Source organism: Rhinatrema bivittatum, chromosome 7 (genome assembly GCF_901001135.1).
Source record: "Rhinatrema bivittatum chromosome 7, aRhiBiv1.1, whole genome shotgun sequence".
Classification (NCBI taxonomy): Eukaryota; Metazoa; Chordata; class Amphibia; order Gymnophiona; family Rhinatrematidae; genus Rhinatrema; species Rhinatrema bivittatum.
Window position 1 is genome coordinate 165,741,162 of NC_042621.1, and position 18,789 is coordinate 165,759,950.

An 18,789-nucleotide genomic window follows, 5' to 3' on the forward strand; every position below is an offset into this window, starting at 1 on the left:
GTTATGCGTCTGTTTTCAGAAGCGATACGGACGCGTGAAACTGGAGACTGTATCGCCGAATTGCCTTGCGCGCCCGAATTGTGCGCTACGAGCACGTTACAGACGGGCAATCCTCGAGCGGACGATACTGGATCGACCTGTTAGTTTGAGAATACAGCATCCCCTCCCCCAACACAATGGCCACCTCTCTCTCAACAGTAGACCCAGCCTGAGAACCACTGCTGCAGAATAAAGAACAGACCTTCCATGGTTTTAATCAAGCCTGGTCTACTTTACTGTACTATGCACACAATTCATTAATTTTTAAGTAAATTTATTTCTAACTCTTCTATTTGTTCTTGTTTGTTTTACAGATTCAAGCTGAACAACCAGAAGTTTACTGCCCATTCTAATTTTAATAATACGGCACATTCTCTACATGGATAGCTTTTAAACAGTTGCACTTCTTTGAATGAATTAAATAGTTTTTATTTTAATAAACTTTCTATCTTTGAGTCAAATGTTTAATGCAACATTTCATTTAATGGTTAAATGGTGTGTTTGCATTCAATGAAAAGGAATGGGAAGAGAGAATCTAGGATTTAGGCTTCATGCAAAGGCACTCTCCCACCATGTGCTATATCCCAAGAAACACAAGTGCTACAGGCAAAGTTGTGATTACTTTTGGCAGCTGACTACAAGAGCATATATGATAAGAAAAATATCAAGAACCACAGCTGAAACCCTAAAATCAGAACTTAAAAGATATATTTACATAAAAGCACTTAGGAGTTTCCAGTACCAATGTACCTGACTACAAAAAACACACTGCCAAAACTATCAACTCCTTTCATCCTCAACACCCTGCCCCAGGAAACAACGGAAAAACATATTGGGATGGCAAATGATTGTTGCACCTCCCTCCCTCATCAGTTGTATGCACCTTTTTGACTTGATAAAACCTGATTTTTTGATGGACCTGATCCTCAGCTATGTGAGTGGGCTGCTTCAGAAGAGGTGTCAAGCTCACGGAGCAGGGCGTGCTCTCTGCTTCAGCTGAATCCAGCATTAGTCAGACTTTAGTTCTGGCATAGTCAAACCCTCCTAGAGCAGGCCTTCTAAGTTTTGAACAAAGGTGTTGGCCCGGACCTTTTCCACTCCCCTGGGAAATGTAAACGTAATACCCAGAGACAAAGGGGAACAGAAACCATCTACAGAGCAAGTCTTACAGTTTTCCCAAATGGTGTCAGCCAGCCTGTCAACGTGCCCTGCAATGCACAGGCCGCCCCATCGGTTCATTCAGCCACCTTTGGAAAAAGTCTATTTTTCAAGAGATTTGTTAAAGATGCTCGATTTGGGCTTGCTGCTTGATTTTTGCATAGACAAGTTGTCTATACAGACATTTTAATTTGCATCTTTAACAAAAAAACTCTTGAAAAATAAGTCTTTTTTTCCCCCGAAGGTAGATGAATGAATTGACCAGGTGGCCCATGCTTTGCAGGGCACCTCAAAAAGCTGGCTGACACCATTTGGGAAATCTGTAGGACTTGTTCTATAGATGGGTTTCTATTTCCCTCGGTCTTTGCAATTGATTTGTTTGGGATTCAGTGGCTCTTTTTTGTGTGACATGTAGATAAACCAGATTCTCTATTGCACTTTCCAATTCCTTGCTGTGTCTGCCACTATTAAAACCTTTGCCCTCAGCACTTATAAGTCTTGAGTCCTGGCTGTTGTTAAAAGTAACACAGTGCTGAGAACGCCAGCAGCAGTTGGCATGTAGGACATTCTGCATTCACAGTCAATATCATGAACAGGTGCAAGCACTAAGCAGGATTTAGGTGATCTAAAATACCCCAACCTATGTGAAATCAGAAGAAATGCTGCCTTCACTAAAGCAACATCCAGGCTTCAGTGCATTCAAAGATATACTGATCAAAAGACCTATATACTGGTTGTGTGATTTTTTTTCTTTTTTTCAAAATAAAAAGTCAAAAAGAAAGTAATGCAATTTCAGGGTGGTGTTTTTGCGAGTATGCTGCTTCCTAGGGCAGGACTCTGAAGTGGCTCACAGAAGACTCTCGGTGGGTCCCATCATGATACTTAAACTGGGAAAGCCAAACGGAGGGCAATCAGGCTGAAAACTATTATATCTAAATGCAAAGCAAACTGCCAGCACTGGTCATATTATGATAGGACATGAGGTTTTCCCCTACGTTCTCAATAAAAAACCACAGACAGACATGATTATAGACCAATGTAGAGGAATTTTCTTTGTTGGTGGGTTTTGGGTCTTTGTCAGTTTGAAAATAGTTCCAAAGCAAGAGATGAGAAACATTGTCTTATGACATTTTGCTGCCTGAAATGGAGGACGATTCCATAACATTTCTCCTGCAGGTGTACAAATCTGAACAGCAAGGAATGGCGACCTATGTAACTTGGTCTCTTAGAGGATAATTTTTGAACAACCAGCAAAGGGATAAAAGTCACTGGAGTTCAAAAATGCCTGCCCACTTTACCCCTCAACTTTCAAATCAGGCTTATGTACAGAGGTCCACTTTGAAAATTTGCAGGTTGTCCCAGTATGCACTCATGCCTACGTACAGAAAGCTAGACCTGCTCCTGGGCAGCCGTAACTTTCTGCCGCTACATTTATGGATTTTGTGCTCGCAAGTCGCTTTTGAAACAGAGCCCTATAATTTCCATTTCTTAAAAAATGCTTAAACAGTGGATTCTGTGGTCTGTTGCTTGTTGCAGACCTCCATTGGTTTCCTTGAAAAGTAGACAGTATTGTGTAATTTCCAACAAGTATTTGTTGTTGGATTTTCTCTTTTCAGTTTTATTAAACAACGTCTTGATCTTCACACTTATGTGAGAAACTAATTAACAGAACCGGAAGCCTCATAAGAAATTCATTGCTGCTGTGTGTATTATCGCCAACAGTTCTTTGGCCCTCCTCTAACCAAAATGACTTTTTATGCCTTTTTTGCATCCTAGAATGACTCCTGGAGTAAGGGAGTGTTTGGCTGTGAATAACAGTTCTAGTAGCTATACTGGTTCTGGCTGGGCTAAAAGGGACAGGCAGCCACCCAGGGTGCCAACGTGCCGCATTAGGGGGTAGGGCGTTAGCTGCTCTAGCACCAGAAACTCTCCAGTGCTCCTCCACGGCCACTGGACTGTAGTCGCATCATCTGAGCAGGACCCCAGCTAGCCAACTGGGCTCCACTTCCCCAACCAGCCTTGGCCCCGAGCCTGGAGAAAACAGGAGTCCTTACAGGCTGTGATACCATTTAGAAGGATGAGATTAGAGAGACCCTTTCTGCTTCTGAGGGGACCTTGTTGTGCTCTCCAGCTCATGGGCATCATCCTTTTTTATTTAAAAGTCATCCAAACCTAAAAGGTTTCCACTGTAATCACATGACAGATCTGACCTTCTTCAGAATTCATCTGCCCCGAGATACTGAGTGCACAAAGCTGTTAACTAACAAGCCGATACAGTACAGTGCGTTCTGATGGACGCTCGTTTTGGACACGCTAGCTTTACCCCTTATTCAGTAAGGGGTAATAGCGCATCCAAAACACGCGTCCAACCCCCCCCCCCCCGAACCTAATAGCGCCCGCAACATGCAAATGCATGTTGATGGCCCTATTAGGTATTCCCGCGCGATTCAGAAAGCAAAGGGGCGGATTTTAAGAGCCCTGCTCGCCTAAATCCGCCCAAATCCGGGCGGATTTAGGCGAGCAGGGCCCTGCGCGCCGGTGAGCCTATTTTACATAGGCTCACCGGCGCGCGCAGACCCCGGGACTCGCGTAAGTCCCGGGGTTCTCCGAGGGGGGCGTGTCGGGGGCGGGCCCGGTCGTTGCGGCGTTTAGGGGGCGTGTCGGCAGCGTTTTGGGGGCGGGTCCGGGGGCGTGGTTACGGCCCGGGGCGGCCTGGGGGCGTGGTCGCGCCCTCCGGACCCGCCCCCAGGTCACGTCCCAGCACGCTAGCGGCCCGCTGGCGCGCGGGGATTTACGCCTCCCAGAGGGAGGCGTAAATCCCCAACAAAGGTAAGGAGGGGGTTTAGACAGGGCCGGGTGGGTGGGTTAGGTAGAGGAAGGGAGGGGAAGGTGAGGGGAGGGCGTTAGAGGATTCCCTCCGAGGCCGCTCCGATTTCGGAGCGGCCTTGAAGGGAACGGGGGTAGGCTGCGCGGCTCGGCGCGTGCCGGCTATACGTAATCGATAGCCTTGCGCGCGCCGATCCAGGATTTTAGCGGATACGCGCGACTACGCGCGTATCTACTAAAATCCCGCGTACTTTTGCTTGCGCCTGATGCGCCAGCAAAAGTACACGAACGCGCCGTGTTTGAAAATCTACCCCCAAATGTGCAGCCAAGCCGCACATTTTGCTTTCAGAAATTAGCGCCTACCCAAAGGTAGGCGCTAATTTCTCCAGGCACCGGGAAAGTGGTTTTACTGCTTTTTTGTGGACCCTCCAACTTAATATCATGGCGATATTAAGTCGGAGGTCCCAAAAGTTTAAAAAAGTAAAAAAAAAAACAAAAAACATTAAGATGGGCCTGTGGCTGTCTGGTTGAAAACCGGATACTCAATTTTGCTGGCGTCCGGTTTCCAAGCCCGTGGCTGTCAGCAGGCTCGAGAACTGACGCCGGCAAAATTGAGCGTCGGCTGTCAAACCTGCTGACAGCCACTGCTTCCGTCAAAAAAGAGGTGCTAGGGACGCGCTAGTGTCCCTAGCGCCTCTTTTTACCGCTGGGCCTAATTTAAATAAATTAAGATACTGTATTGCTTTTTACTGTATCGGCCCGTATGTTTCTAATTACAATATAAAATTACTCAGGACAGCAACTGATCACACAATTTGAAGATCTGGTTCCCCAAAAAAGGGTCTAGGTAGCATGAACTGTGGTTAAAAGAAGCCTATTTATAGATGGACACAACTCATCTGTGCTTTTCTGCATTTAATCATAATTTTTCTTTCAATACAAATGTAGAGTTCTTCAAAATAAAATCAACAAAGTCATTTGTGTGAGGGGCAGAAAGTACATGACTTTATTTTTATAAAATCGGGCTGCACATAAAGATATGTTCTCTTAAAACACAATCCAAGACACAAATTCATAGGCAACTTTGGTACTGCTGCTACTCTCTTCATGGGTGCACCGAAGATTGTCAAACATCACAAAGAAATAATCTCTTAGACTTAAAAAAAAAAAAGTGTACTAGATATATCTAAGCAAATTTGCATACTTTTACAGTGTAGAAAAGGCAATGGTGGAGTCTTCCATTGCTGCATGTATAAACAATCTAATATGCAAATTGCCACACGAACGCTACTCTTTGCATAGGTATACATGACACTGCTCTACTGTTCTAACAAACCGTGTCAGACAATAAAACATGTTCAAGCAACTATACTGCACCGTGTTAATCAAAGGAGCACTGCTGAAGCAATAGAACTAAAGCAATAACATTAAAATTCAACCTGGAAATTAGTTGATGAACTATGAAACCGTAAGAGTCTCTGTAATGAATGACATTAAAGAAAGGGATATACATAATGGACACATTTAATATATATATTTTTAAAAAGCAATTTTACTCTGTTTCTCTTTACAATAAAATCTTGCTGCAAACAGAGGTCGGACGTTCCTTTAGTCATTTCCTCCACACAGTTTCAACAGGATCTTCCGGTAGTCTCCAGAAGTATCACCCTGGCAACAAAAAAACGAAGGTGGGTGAGATGAGCAAGCTGGAGCTGTGGCTGCCCAGTGCCCATATCCCAGCATGGCACTTAAGCATGACAAGTGTTGCTTGCATAACAGGTTATTGGGCACAAACTCAAGACAGCTAAAATGTACAACCAAATAAATTCCCATCTCATTTTTGGAATGTCAGTTTTCAAGCAAGACATGACTCTCTAGTTTCAACAAGATGATGCAAATAAGCTTTAAGAATCTTAATAAAAGTAGGGCAATTGTCGGGTTAGAGAACTGGGAGAGAGAAATAAAAGATCATCATCAAGTGCTAGGCAATATCATTTTATTGGACTAACCTTACATTTCTTACTAGATTGAGAGCGATGCTCCCTCCATCAGCAGTGTGGAATGAACTATGGATATTACTTTACAACTCTTTACAGCAAAAAATGGAGAGGAAGGGGCGGGGATGTGTTTGCAAAGAATTGAGAAACTGGAGAAACACAAAGGGCAGAATTTACAGCTGCTGGAGGGACTTTATCCCATAATCTCAAGGACACTAAATTCTCTATTAAGTTCCTTTTGTGCTTGTTTCAGACTGTTTGATCATTTAAGGTTATAATTTGTTTCTTAGCCTAGATTTCGGAGAAACCTTCATTACACAGGAAAATACATGCACATATATTGGACATGTTAAACACAAAAAGGGGTTGAATTAAAACAAGTCTGAAACTTGGAGACAGAAATAAAAGGTCAAGGTCAAGTTGTAGGCAATATCTTTTTATTGGACTAAGTACATCTGTGATTAGATTGGATTGTGACCCACGCTTCCTTCATCAGATCAGGACAGAATGAATAATGGATGCTGCCCCAATACACGTTAAGCTATAGATTGAATTACAAAGATGATATTTTACTTGTCAACTTCTTAGACCTTTGATAACAAAAGAGTGAGAAGAAGGAAGAGGTGATATGTTTATGGAGCATTGAAGAAACCAAGACAGACAAATTTACAGCTGCAGGAGGGTCTATATCAGGTAACCATGAGGAAAACTGTGGGTTAAGGAATCTTAAATGAAACTTTCTAAGGTAATAATGCCATTTTATTCTTTTCTTCATCAAGTGCTCATATGGCAATGATAGCGCCTCTTAAGAGTTGGGATCAAACTGTTTACTGATCCCAGTGCAGCGACTTTGAGCAATGTTACATGCATTCTTGTGTAAGTGGAAAACTTCAGCAGAAAGCTTGAAACCAGACTTGAAACTCATCCCCATCAGGGAAAGGAAATGGTTAACAGCTTAAAATGGGATCCCAGAAGCAATAAAAAATGAACAAGTAGCACTTTGTGCTCCAAGTGCTGCCCTAGTAAAGTTTATCTGCATAATCTAGAATGGGATACTGAAGGCCGGATAATTTTAATACATCAAGCCACCCAATGACAAATAAACTTCTCTAGGTGAACATTTAGGTAATTTTATTTACCTAAAAAAATAGCCATGCTACGGTACTATTCTGTTGTTTTAGAGGGTAATATTTAAAGGGACTTCTATGGGTAAGGTAGCGCTTTACCTGCAGAATGATCTTTTATAAAACTGCACGTCCAATACATGCACATAAGAGAAGAGGATTTCCGGGGCTGGAGTCTGGGCAGGGCATATTGACTGATTTTAAGAACAGATGTATAAATTTTCTCAGCAAAACTATACCAAGTGAAACTGCGTGTACATAGATTTGCCGAGATAATTTTCAAAGTGGACTAATGCACTCAATTCTGCTTTGAAAATTGGTATAATTTATGCACCTATTTGACAGCTAATTTATGTGCAATGTTACAAAATCCTCCCCTTAGTATCAGTCATAGAGACAAATATCCAGAGGTGCTGTGCTGCAGCAGAAATCCAACTAGTCCAGGGCTGATCCGAAGAATCATCTTTAAAAACACGTACATAGGGCAGAGTCCTAGCCCACTATGTTAGTAAGCTTCATTGCATTTGCTTACTAACTGCAGTTATGCTACATATATGTTTATTCAGCTAGCCCATCACAGGGGCAATTATGGAGCAGTGTGTAGGCAACTGTTCCTTTTCTTGTAGCCAATCTGCTTGTAAAGCAAGTTCACTTACCTGTAAACAGGATACTCCATGAACAGCAGGATGAATGAGTAACATCGTCTGACAGCACCAACAGACACATCCCTCAGAGCTCAGTATAGACTTTGCTAAGCATGCACGAGAGTTCCCATGTGTGTGAACACTGCCTCCTGAGCCACAGTCGCTCCCAAAGCTTAAGCTTTAGCAAAGTAGTTGACTCTCCAGGGAGGCAGGTGGATATTAAATATGGCTAACTCATCCTGTCATCTACAGAGAACCCTCTTTACAGGTAAGCAAAACTTGTTTTCTCCATTAACATGCATGTCTGAATTAGCTATCATACATGGGGAGTCCCAAGCTGATGGTTGCATTGTGGATAGGGTGGCCAACTCAGAGTATCCGACAAGGAGGACAAAATGCATGTCAAAACTTGGCATTGAATTTGCATATATAATAATAATTAGCAGAAAATGTGCATTTGCAAATATATTTATGTAAAGGGATCGACCCTTTTAGTCTTAGGAACATGTCCCTGCCCTTTACAAGTTTGCAGAATGTGGCTTCAGTTGGTCTGAGTGCCCTCAGTCTGACAGAGGTTTCACTCGCCTCTGCCTGTTAGTGATGTCAGATTAATGTCAGTGTGATGAGGAGGAACACCACACCCTATTGGGAAGAGTAAAGTAGTGATAAAAAAACAAAAACCCAGCTTCCACTTGAGTAGGGGTGTTGGATTGAGGATTTGGACAGTAAGGAGAGGATTCTAAATTCTGGAGTCCTAGTAGTATCCCATAAGGGGCTCCATAGGGTCTCTCCCAAGAGGCGACTAGTGAAGGAGATGAATTCCAGGAAGTGCCTGGGAGTCCAGAAGAGAGAGTAGGTGGTCTTGCAAAGTTTGGAGGACCAGTGGGAGGTGGCAGGGGAAAGGGCATCCTGCCTGGGAAAGTTCACTAGAGTCAGCGCCTGATTCAGCTAAAAATAAATACTGTAGCACTTTATAATCCCATATGGTGGTAAACCTTATTCAAAGTAAAGAGTGGATAAAAGGAGCAATGGGAGTATTCAAATTACCCTGCTTAAAATTAGAAAGGAATCACCCATATCTTGTAGGTGACCTTTAGCTAATCATCACACTGCTCTGCTCCACCATTCCATTATTTTTAATATCTTTATAAATATATTTTTTTCTACTATCACCCTCTTTCTAATCCCAACAAAGGGCCCTCATTTTCCCACTTACACTTTCATCAGGGGTTAAACCTAAAAAGGAATGAATAATCACTTATCTGAGAATTCACCAATTCCTCCTCCACCAGACATATAGAGCCTCATAAACCTTTTCAAACACTGTTTCACAAACTTGAAGCTGAGACCTTCTAATATGCATTAGTGACACTGAAAAAATGTGGTGGAGTTTATGAAGCTGAATATGTCTGGTGGAGAAGGAACTGACATTCTCATATATATAAGCAATTATTCCCATATAGTTTTAACCCCTGATGAAGCCGTAATTGGCAAAACAAAAGCCCCTTGCTAGGGACCGAATTGACAGTTGGGCAAGATATGGAAACTACATTTGCTGTGGCCAGATTGGTGCTACAAGCATTATTCTTGTTTTGTCCCAAAGGGCCTACTGGTCAGTCCCAGTGATTAGAGGAATCAGTGGCTTTGCATAATGTAGACCAACACTACTGTCTAACACAAAAGAACTGGATGCTAATTTATAGCTGCTAGGATGCAATGGAGCAGAACTTCTCAATTTTTCTATTGTCTTCTGAGGTAAGCAGATCAACTGAACAAGTCATCCAAAATTCCTTGATCTAGGAACTACTTGTGTGGTTGTAACATTCTGCTGAGGCAGTCTGCCAACATATTCTGGAATCTCAGAAGATAAAATCACCTGGAGATAAACATTGTGATCTGGAGGGCCTCCTGCAAGAGCCCTCATCCCCCTGCTTTTGTGGAACATAGCCACTTAGCTGTCCATCTCGATCAAGATTCTTGTTCCTGAAAGAAGGTGAGAGAAAGCCCTTAGGGGTAGATTTTAAAACTCCCATGCGCGTGGTTCCTGGTGTGCACAAATGGATGCAACTACCGTATTTTTCGTTCCATAAGACACACTTTTTTTTCCCCCAAAAGTGTGTGTGTGTGTGGGGGGGGGGAATATCTGTGCGTCTTATGGAGCGAATATAAAAAAAAAAACAACTAAAAAACTAACTGCAACCTCCACCCTCCTGACCCCCCCAAGACCTGCCAAAAGTCCCTGGTGGTCCAGCAGGGGTCCGGGAGCTATCTCCTGCACTTGGGCCGTCGGCTGCCAGTAATCAAAATGGCGCCGATGGCCCTTTGCCTTTACTATGTCACAGGGCCAACCAATGGCACCGGTAGCCCCTGTGACATAGTAAGGGCAAAGGGCCATCGACGCCATTTTGATTACTGGCAGCCGACGGCCCAAGTGCAGGAGATCGCTCCCGGACCCCCACTGGACCACCAGGGATTTTTGGCAGGTCTTGGGGGGTGGGGTCAGGAGGGTGGGGGTTATAGTTAATTAAACTTAAAGGGTTGGGATGGGTTTTTATTTGGGGGGGGTGTTCCCACAGAAAGAGAATGATAAAAGTTTTCTGATCTGGGGAGTGGTCCGAAGTGGCCCTCCCCAGACCCGAAAATGAAATGGGGACAAAAAGAAATGTTATGCAGTCCCCTAATTTCCTCCATAAGACACACAGACACCTGGGAACAGAGCCGGTTTAGCACACAATTTTTTTTTTTTTTATTTTCCCCCTCTGAATCCTAGATGCGTCTTATGGTCAGGTGCGTCTTATGGAGCAAAAAATATGGTATTTTATAAGCGTGCATCAGCAGGGATCCATCACCAATCAATCATCCAGGTATGGGAACATGCAGACGTTTTGCCGACAAAGCTGTGCCACCAGTTTCGCAAGGCATTTTGTGAACATCCTCGAGTTGCTGAGTGACCAAAGGGGAGCACCTTGTGTTGGTAGTGCATGTCCTTCACCACAAACCTGAGGAACCTTCGATAGGCAGAATGAATGGGAAAGCGCGCATTAGCATCTTTCAGATTCAAAACATACATCCAGTTCCTTGGTTGAATGAAAGAATCATCATCTGTAAGGAGTTCATCTTGAACTTCTCCTGAGCCAAAAACTTGTTCAGTCTCTGAAAGGCCTCAATCTCCTTGATTTCTTGGGACTTAGGAAATACTGAGAATAGAATCCCTGGCCACAGTCTAATAAGGGACAGGCTCTACCACCTTCTGCTAAAGGAGTGACTCCACCTCCAGTGCAGTTGGGCAGGCTGAGATGGGGCAGAGCTGAAGACTGAAATCCATTAGGTTAGACAAGGAGGGTGAGAAGCACAAGCGGTAACCATATGTCACAATTTTCAGATCCCACTAGTCCTTGGTGATCCATTGCATTTCTGGGAGGAAAGACAGAATCTTTCCCCCCCCCCCCCCACTAAATGAGGCAGGTCTCAAAATCATCAAAAAGTGGTTCTCAGCTCAGGCTGCACCTTGTTTTGGTTGCCGCTTTTCCTTCTGTTGATCTCATGCAGGCAACTGCTCTGCTGCTAAAAAGAGCGGGAAGAGCTCAATGATGCTGAAAAGAGTGGGACATGTCCGTACAGTAGCTCGGATGAAGAAAAACTGAGGCACACGAGGCAGTGTGCATGCATGCAGGAACTACCGTGTATGCTTAGTAAAGTTTGTACTGCGCTCTGAGAGCTAAGTCCGTTTTGGTGCAGTCTGTTGACATCACCCATGCGTTATAGCTAATTCATGCCTGCTTGTTAATGGAGAAATACATGTTCATAGTATATGGTTATTAACTCTCCATCTGCAACAAGCTAGTGCAAGCATCAGCTAGAACATGTAATGTTTGAAGAGAAATTAGATTTTTTACCGTTATGTCTGTGTACAATGACTTGCCATACATCGTTTTGTATTCAGCTCGAATATTCATCAAGTCCACCTCACTGCGAGACACCAGGATCCGAATCAGAGTCTTATCTTTCGTTCCTGCTCCCTACAGGGAAAATTACAACATAAATTTAGGCTCTGTCCAAACTTATAAGTTTACCATTTTGAAAAGATTTGGATATGCAAGAATCTAGTAGTCCTTTTTTCAGGCCCAAATTACAATGTATAAGCTAGGTATTTACTATAAGAGGTGTGATCCTCCCAGTTTGGGTGACATTCTGAGTTATGTCCCTAGTGAGATTGGGTAGCAGGGCGATATATTATGCAAATTCCCAATCTCAGCCAAAAGGTCAAAGAAGGGACTATTCTCAGCTCACGACTCAACCCCATACCCATGATTTTGGCCAAAGAGGTTGCAAACAAAGAGAACAAATACAATTTGCCCTTTACAAAGTTAAACAAAACTGCCTCGTGTCTGTACTGTTTTTAAGGACTGAGATTTTCTATCCCTTGGAAAGAGCAGCAAATTTCTTATTTGGATATGATTCTATTTAAGTGTGACATCAGCATTAAAACCACTGGGCCTGATTTTAAAAAGCATTTACTCGAGTAAAAACCAGGTTTACTGGAGTAAATTCACTTTACTTGAGTAAGTGGGTTTTTGAAAATTGCTACAATTTATGCCATTGACTTGTCTATAGGATTTATTCACATAAGTGCAATTTACTTGAGTAAATAAATGGCTTTTGAAAATTGCTACAATAGTAGCTACATTTACGCATGTAACTCCTTTTGAAAATTACCCCCACTGTGTACACAAAGCCTAAAGACAAAATTAATTTACTTCAGTGACACCATGTGGCATTATGCTGTGGTTTACCTATTGGCCAATTTCTTAGAATTCAGCATATTTATACAGACTTGAGTGAATTTAAACGCCATTCAGCCATTCTTATTCGCAAGTTATTAGACTGGGGATATCCTACGAGGGTGCTGAAATGGAAATTTTTATGTGGAAAGTATTCTAATCGAGGTCTACTGTTATTGTCAGTAATGAAAAAAAAACCTGAAGAGCAACCAACTTGTTTTACAATTTTCTAATACTGCACATGAGTTATGTAGGATTATATTAAAACATTAGCATGTTTTGGCTCTCCATTCCATCTTTAAGGATCTCCGGTGTATTGCCTATTCCTGAGCAAAGAATTTGCATGATTTCTTGGTGAATTCGGCTCTGCCTATCCTTCCTGATTCTGTGAGTATTCAACGAGTGGATCATTACATGTGTGGTAATTGCAAGTTCTGTTCACAGATTATACAGTTCTGTTTGTGGCAACATCCAATAACTGGAGAAGTTTTTGAATTCTATCATTTGACCACATGTACTTCTAAGAATGTGCTCTGTGTTATATCCTGCCTGTCGATTGTTGTATGTGGGACAAACTCAAAGATCTTTCAAAGTGAGACTTCTGGAACCTTGCAGTTGTATAAAACATATGCGTTAGAAGCTCTGCTGGTGCTACATTGTCTTGAACGTTCACATACATTCGAACACCTTCAGTGGTTCATTATTGATCAAGCTCATACATATTGATGGAGAGGAGATGTTCAAAGGTTTCATTTATAAATTTGGAGAACAATTTTAGATCTTTAAATCATATGCCATGGAGCTTGTTGGGATGAATAGAGAATGACAGTGGAATTATCTGTTATGATCATGTGATTGTTTTGAGCCAGTTGATTGTAGTTTTGATGACGAGGTTCTCTTTTTAAAACAATGCGTTTCTCTCATTATTTAGATATACACTCTGAAAAGGGGCACTGAAAATGGCTGCTGCTACCCCCGATGAGATTTTATACAGTTAAGTTCACCAGATTGGTGCTCCTGAAACAGAATTTCGAAACATGGCTATGTTGAGTACTCATCTGAAGACTTCATAAGGGAAGTATGTTTAATGTTTAAAGAAGTTTTTAAGTTTTTTTTCACTTACACGTGGGTGTTTTGAAGAATATTGTTAGAAAATGGAACTATGATTATATTTCATATGTTTTTTTTCTAAATGAAATAGAGTTTTTGCCACTTTATTACGTCCCTAAAAAATCGCAATTGAGATTGTGGCCAGTTTTGTTTTATGTAATACTGTTTTTAAGATGCAATTCATAATGAACATCGACTACAGCTGAAAGATTAAGAATACTTACACATCTCTGTGATTTCAAATATATAACATAACTATGCATGTAAATAAATATCTTTCATGTGATTTATATCGACTGTAAGCAATTCAGATTAATAAGGACAGTTATCTAGTTCATCAGTCTCAGACATCTTTTTTGATTTCTAATAGTTCTAATATTAGTATCACAACATTATCATTTGGAAGATAAAGTTATGAATTTCTCACAAAGATCTTAAAAAAAATCATTTTGATCCGCTTGAACCAGTCATATCAATTGTTAAAACCCAGTCATTTCCTGGTTATTTGAGTATGGTTAGCTTTTTTATGTATCTAGGTATTTACGAGATATATGGTAATAAAGATTTATTTGTGGATCAGTGTACTGAATTGTCTGTAACCTTGTGGTCTAGCATACCTTTATTTACTTTCTATTCTGGTTTTGCTTTTCAGCATTACCAAATCAACCATGTATTGCTTTTATGAATAGAAAATTCTGCTGTTGTCTTAAGGAAATTGAGTGTAGACACAGTCGCAGAATACTTGGCTCCCCAGCTTAGTTCTGGATATGACAGGGGAAGTTAAAATGTGTTGTTTAGACAGAATGAGGCTTTGTAGACAGCATGTTCACTAGCAGTGCTGCTTGATGTTGATTTTACCACCCTATTCATAAAGAAATGATGCAAGCTAAAAATGCTTTCACTAATTCACCTAGCAGTTATAACTTATTTAGAGGGTAATCTCACAAGGCATTTATGTGAGTAAAGCTGAAATGTCCTTTTATTAAATTCCCCGCCCTATGCAGGTAAAAGGGCATGAAGAGGATCTGTGTGTGCACAATTTTACCCATGTTTGGAAGAAGTGTTCCAGGATGCAGGATTTTCATTTATGTGGCATACTACTTAACCAAGTAGTGCGGGTAGTTTTGCCGGCACAATTTTGTTTGAAACTTGGTGAAAATTATGCAGGTTGTTACAAAGCAACCCTCTCCCCCCACTTTAGAGGATCATTTCCTAAAGGGTCTTCACTGGGTAAAACCATGTTTTATGTGAAGAAGCGGCCATTTACAAAACTGCTTGCCTGATATGCGGGTAAACGCATGTGCGTATGTCCTGTAAACTGGATGTATGTGCTCCTACGGGCAGAGCTGGGGAGAGCTTTGGATTTATGCTCCCACTTGTAAAAACTTGGACCGTAGGTGCAGACATTTTCAGGATCATGTTGTGCGCACCAAACAGCAGGTGTAACTTCCATAGAGTAGATTTGGTGGGATCATTTTCAGAATGAACCCATGTGGCAGAAGTTCATTCTAACGAATGCTGGATCTCATGCATGTATTTGTGGCAGAAGTTATGTAGTATTGTTTGCAAATGACCCTCTTAATTCTTAGTAGATAATGGTGGGTCTTCTAAGAGTTCTTCTGATAGGATGGCTTTTTATCTCAGCCACCCTTCCAAATGAGGCGGTATCATATGCATGAATGTTGGTCATGCCTCTGATGTCACCAGTACACCCACACCACTCACCCTCATAGCTTTGTTGAGCCTTTCTGCAAAGAAAGCCGGAGTGTTTTTCATGCACTTTACTGTAAAAAAAAAAAGATATTAATAAATTAATTACTCCCAAATACATATAACAATAGTAGATTTATTGAAGCACTGGACATGGTGATTTGCTATTTTAGATCCTTAGTGAGCAGGGTGTTTGGGCATACAGGGGATGCACAGGGATTCTGCTTTCAAAAGACATTTTTCCACTTATGTGCAAGTCAGAAGCAATACTCTTGTAAACAAGTCTTATAAATTGAGGAAATTCTTATTAGAGAAAAAACATTAAAAGGGTGAGATCAAAGGACTGGGCAAAAAAAATAAAAATAAAAATTCACACAGTTGCATGCTCCTTCTACATAAACATTGAAAAAAGACTGCAATAAACAGTCATCTACTAGCATAACAGTGTAATACAAACATGCTAGTGTCACTCACCACACATGTGACAAGACAGAAGAAATGACATGGTTCATTTTTAAAGGAACAGAATGATGCACTTTCTACAACCCATTTTTATGGGCTGTAAAAGCATCAGATCACAGCCTGAGCATGACAGAACATACAATACAATGACAGTGGATAGTTCCATTGTTTCCAGTGGATAAGGCTCTGGTTTCTGTTTGCAGTTTCTTTAAATAAAGAATTGAAGAAACAGCATGCTTTATTCCCAATATATCTAGGGAGGCTAATTTTCAACAGGAACGCCTGCGAGTAAAACCGTGTTTTCCGAATAGAAGTGGCCTTTTACAAAAATAATAATAATAATAATAATAATAAAAACTGCCCACCTGACGTGCGTGTGCCAAGTCCTTGCGCACATTTACCCTGACTGAAGGGAGGCAGAGTTGGGGGAGGGGTAAATGTGTGCACTTGTTTCAACTGGTGCAGCTTGCGCTGGTAGATTTGATGGGATAATCTTCAAAGGGAACTTATTCACGCAAGCCTGTTTTGAAAATTGCTGTAACCTCTGCAAGCATTTGCTGTCATTCTTATGCAGGCTGCTATAAAATCACAGCCTAAGAGTCACCCCTCTCTTCTCCTTCTATAAAGTGCTTTCCGAGTCACAGTGTGGTTAAAGCCATGACTCCACCCAAAATTACTCCCAGGTGCACTTTGTGGGATACCACACAAGTATAGAGGTAAAAATAAAAATGTACATAAAAAGCACACTCAGACATGCATTAAAAACAAACAGTTATTAGTAATGAAGCAATCTTTGAATAAAGAAAGCTTAGAAAGAGAAGTCAACAACAAAAATGCAAAATGTGGGTCCAAAAGAAGGCACGCACATGGGTTAAAGGTGCACACACACTCACACTGTAGAAAAAAATGTTTGGCATGAAATTTTTTTCATGAACTGAAATGGTGAACAGTGCATGAAGATGGGATCAATTGATTACCAGGTAAAATCTCCTGAAAGCTTTAATGAAAGCAAACCAAGAAAACAAAATACTGTCAATTGAAACAAGAAAACAGTTCTAAAAAAGAGAACAGTTGAAATACTTGTCATTAAGCCTAATCCAAGCCCACTGCACCGATATGAAAGAAAACCATGCAGCTCTGCTGACACACATTGGACCTAACGTAAGGGAGGCAAATTATGTAAGACTTTGCATCAATGTTCTCTCCACAGTGAGGGCACTGGGACAGTCTCTTAAATAAATCTAAAGCAATTTTTGGACACTGAAACAAAACTAATAAATCCTTCTGAAGGTGGCCAGCACAGGCTGGCTATGTCTAAAAGTAGTTTCCTTACAGCCTGCATTTAAAAAAAAACATCTCAGAAAGGGAAGTCCATAGAAATTTTGGACCATGAAAATAGGATAGGAAGCAGAGCAAACAAAATATCAGGTGCACATATCAGTACAAATACCCAAGGCAGAACCACCAAGGCCCATATTCCCTGCAGACTGTTCAGTGTCCTTCAGTGAAAAGAAGGACTAGGTGTCAAACCCACTTGAGGACCAGCAGGCCTATGGGGAAGGCCCTATGAGCTGAACAGTTGATGTGTGGCTCACCCTATGCTCTGTGTGCTGGCAATGCGTTGTGTCTTGTGGGTACGATCCATGAGTAGAGAATATATTTGCTTGAATTTTGCAAAGGCATTAGACACAAAGCCAAATGTCTCAGGAGGAACATTATAAGGGTAAAGGGAGCAGCAACCCTGGTGTAGCACCCTCTTGTCCAAGGCACGATGGAAAAGGGAAACTTCTCCCATAAGGACAAAGTAGGGAGCTAGTTACTCGAAGAGTCTTACTCACAAGCATCAAAAAGCCAATGGACTAGCTACATTTTAGATGTTTCCCTGAATATTTTTGGCTGCTGAAGTACAGCTAGTATATCTCTTCACATGTTTGATATAGAGTGTGTCAACATCCTCACTTACAGGCCGATACAGTACCGGCATTTGGAAGTGCGTTTTCGACGCGCTAGCTTTACCCCTTATTCAGTAAGGGGTAATAGCGCGTCGAAAACGTGCATCCAACCCCCGAGACTAATAGCGCCCGCAACATGCAAATGCATGTTGATGGCCCTATTAGTCATTCCCGCGCAATACTGTAAGTAAAATGTGCAGCCAAGCCGCACATTTTACTTTAAGAAATTAGCGCCTACCCAAAGGTAGGTGTTAATTTCTGCCGGCACCGGGAAAGTGCACAGAAAAGCAGTAAAAACTGCTTTTCTGTGCACCCTCCAACTTAATATCATGGCAATATTAAGTTGGAGGCCCCAAAAATAATAAAAAAAAAATTTTAAATGGGCCCGCGGCTTGCAAACCGGACGTTCAATTTTGCCGGCGTCCGGTTTCCGAACCTGTGGCTATTACCGCAGGCCCTAATTTAAATAAATTAAGTTACTGAATTGCGCGCACAGGAGAGCGACCTGTGCACGTGCCGGGAGAGCGGGTGCTTGCCCGCTCTCCCACGTGGTTTACTGTATCGGCCTATTATATAGCTAGTTCTTATTTAAAGCTTGCTCTCTCATTTGCTTCCAGCTCCCTGTTGGGTACGGTGATGTCAGCATGCCTGAACCCCTGGAAGCATGGGCCGAGGTGGGTAGTACACAGAGATCTGCACCCATCAAGGAAATTCTTTCTGTGCCACAACACAGGTGATAGGAAATAAAGGGAAGGACAATAAGGACTATTAAACAATAGAGGCTAAGTGAAAAGTCCTACTTATTAACAGCCATAAAACTTCAGCATTGAACATATGACATGCCATGCTGGGTCAGACCAAAATCCATCGAGGCCAGCATCCTGTCTCTGATAGTGGCCAATCCAGATTGCAAGTACCTAGCAGATCCCATAAAGTTACTCACTCCCAGGTCTCCGGTGTGCTCAGCTTTGTGCTCTAATGACTGG

The 18,789-nt window shown here is 41.8% G+C and overlaps 2 protein-coding genes across 5 annotated transcripts in view; one reads left to right on the forward strand and one right to left on the reverse strand.

Moving 5' to 3' along the window:
• The window catches only part of LOC115095575 (placenta-specific protein 9-like), a 53,144-nt gene extending 52,650 nt beyond the window's left edge, over positions 1-494 (forward strand). Inside the window, exon 4 of the mRNA XM_029609488.1 lies at positions 354-494. Coding sequence (XP_029465348.1) covers positions 354-364 — 11 coding nt within the window. The 3' untranslated portion in view covers positions 365-494. The remainder of the gene's footprint in view (positions 1-353) is intronic.
• Positions 495-4,925: 4,431 nt separating this feature from the next.
• Positions 4,926-18,789, reverse strand: part of ANXA11 (annexin A11) — a 90,838-nt gene continuing 76,974 nt past the window's right edge. For 3 of the 4 annotated variants that reach the window (XM_029609490.1, XM_029609491.1, XM_029609492.1), the window contains 3 exons: positions 15,405-15,463; positions 11,685-11,807; positions 5,632-5,691 (listed from right to left, as the gene is read on the reverse strand). In XM_029609490.1, coding sequence (XP_029465350.1) covers positions 5,632-5,691; positions 11,685-11,807; positions 15,405-15,463 — 242 coding nt within the window. Of the gene's footprint in view, positions 5,692-11,684; positions 11,808-15,404; positions 15,464-18,789 lie in introns of all 4 variants that reach the window. The other variant, XM_029609489.1, reaches the window with a different exon arrangement.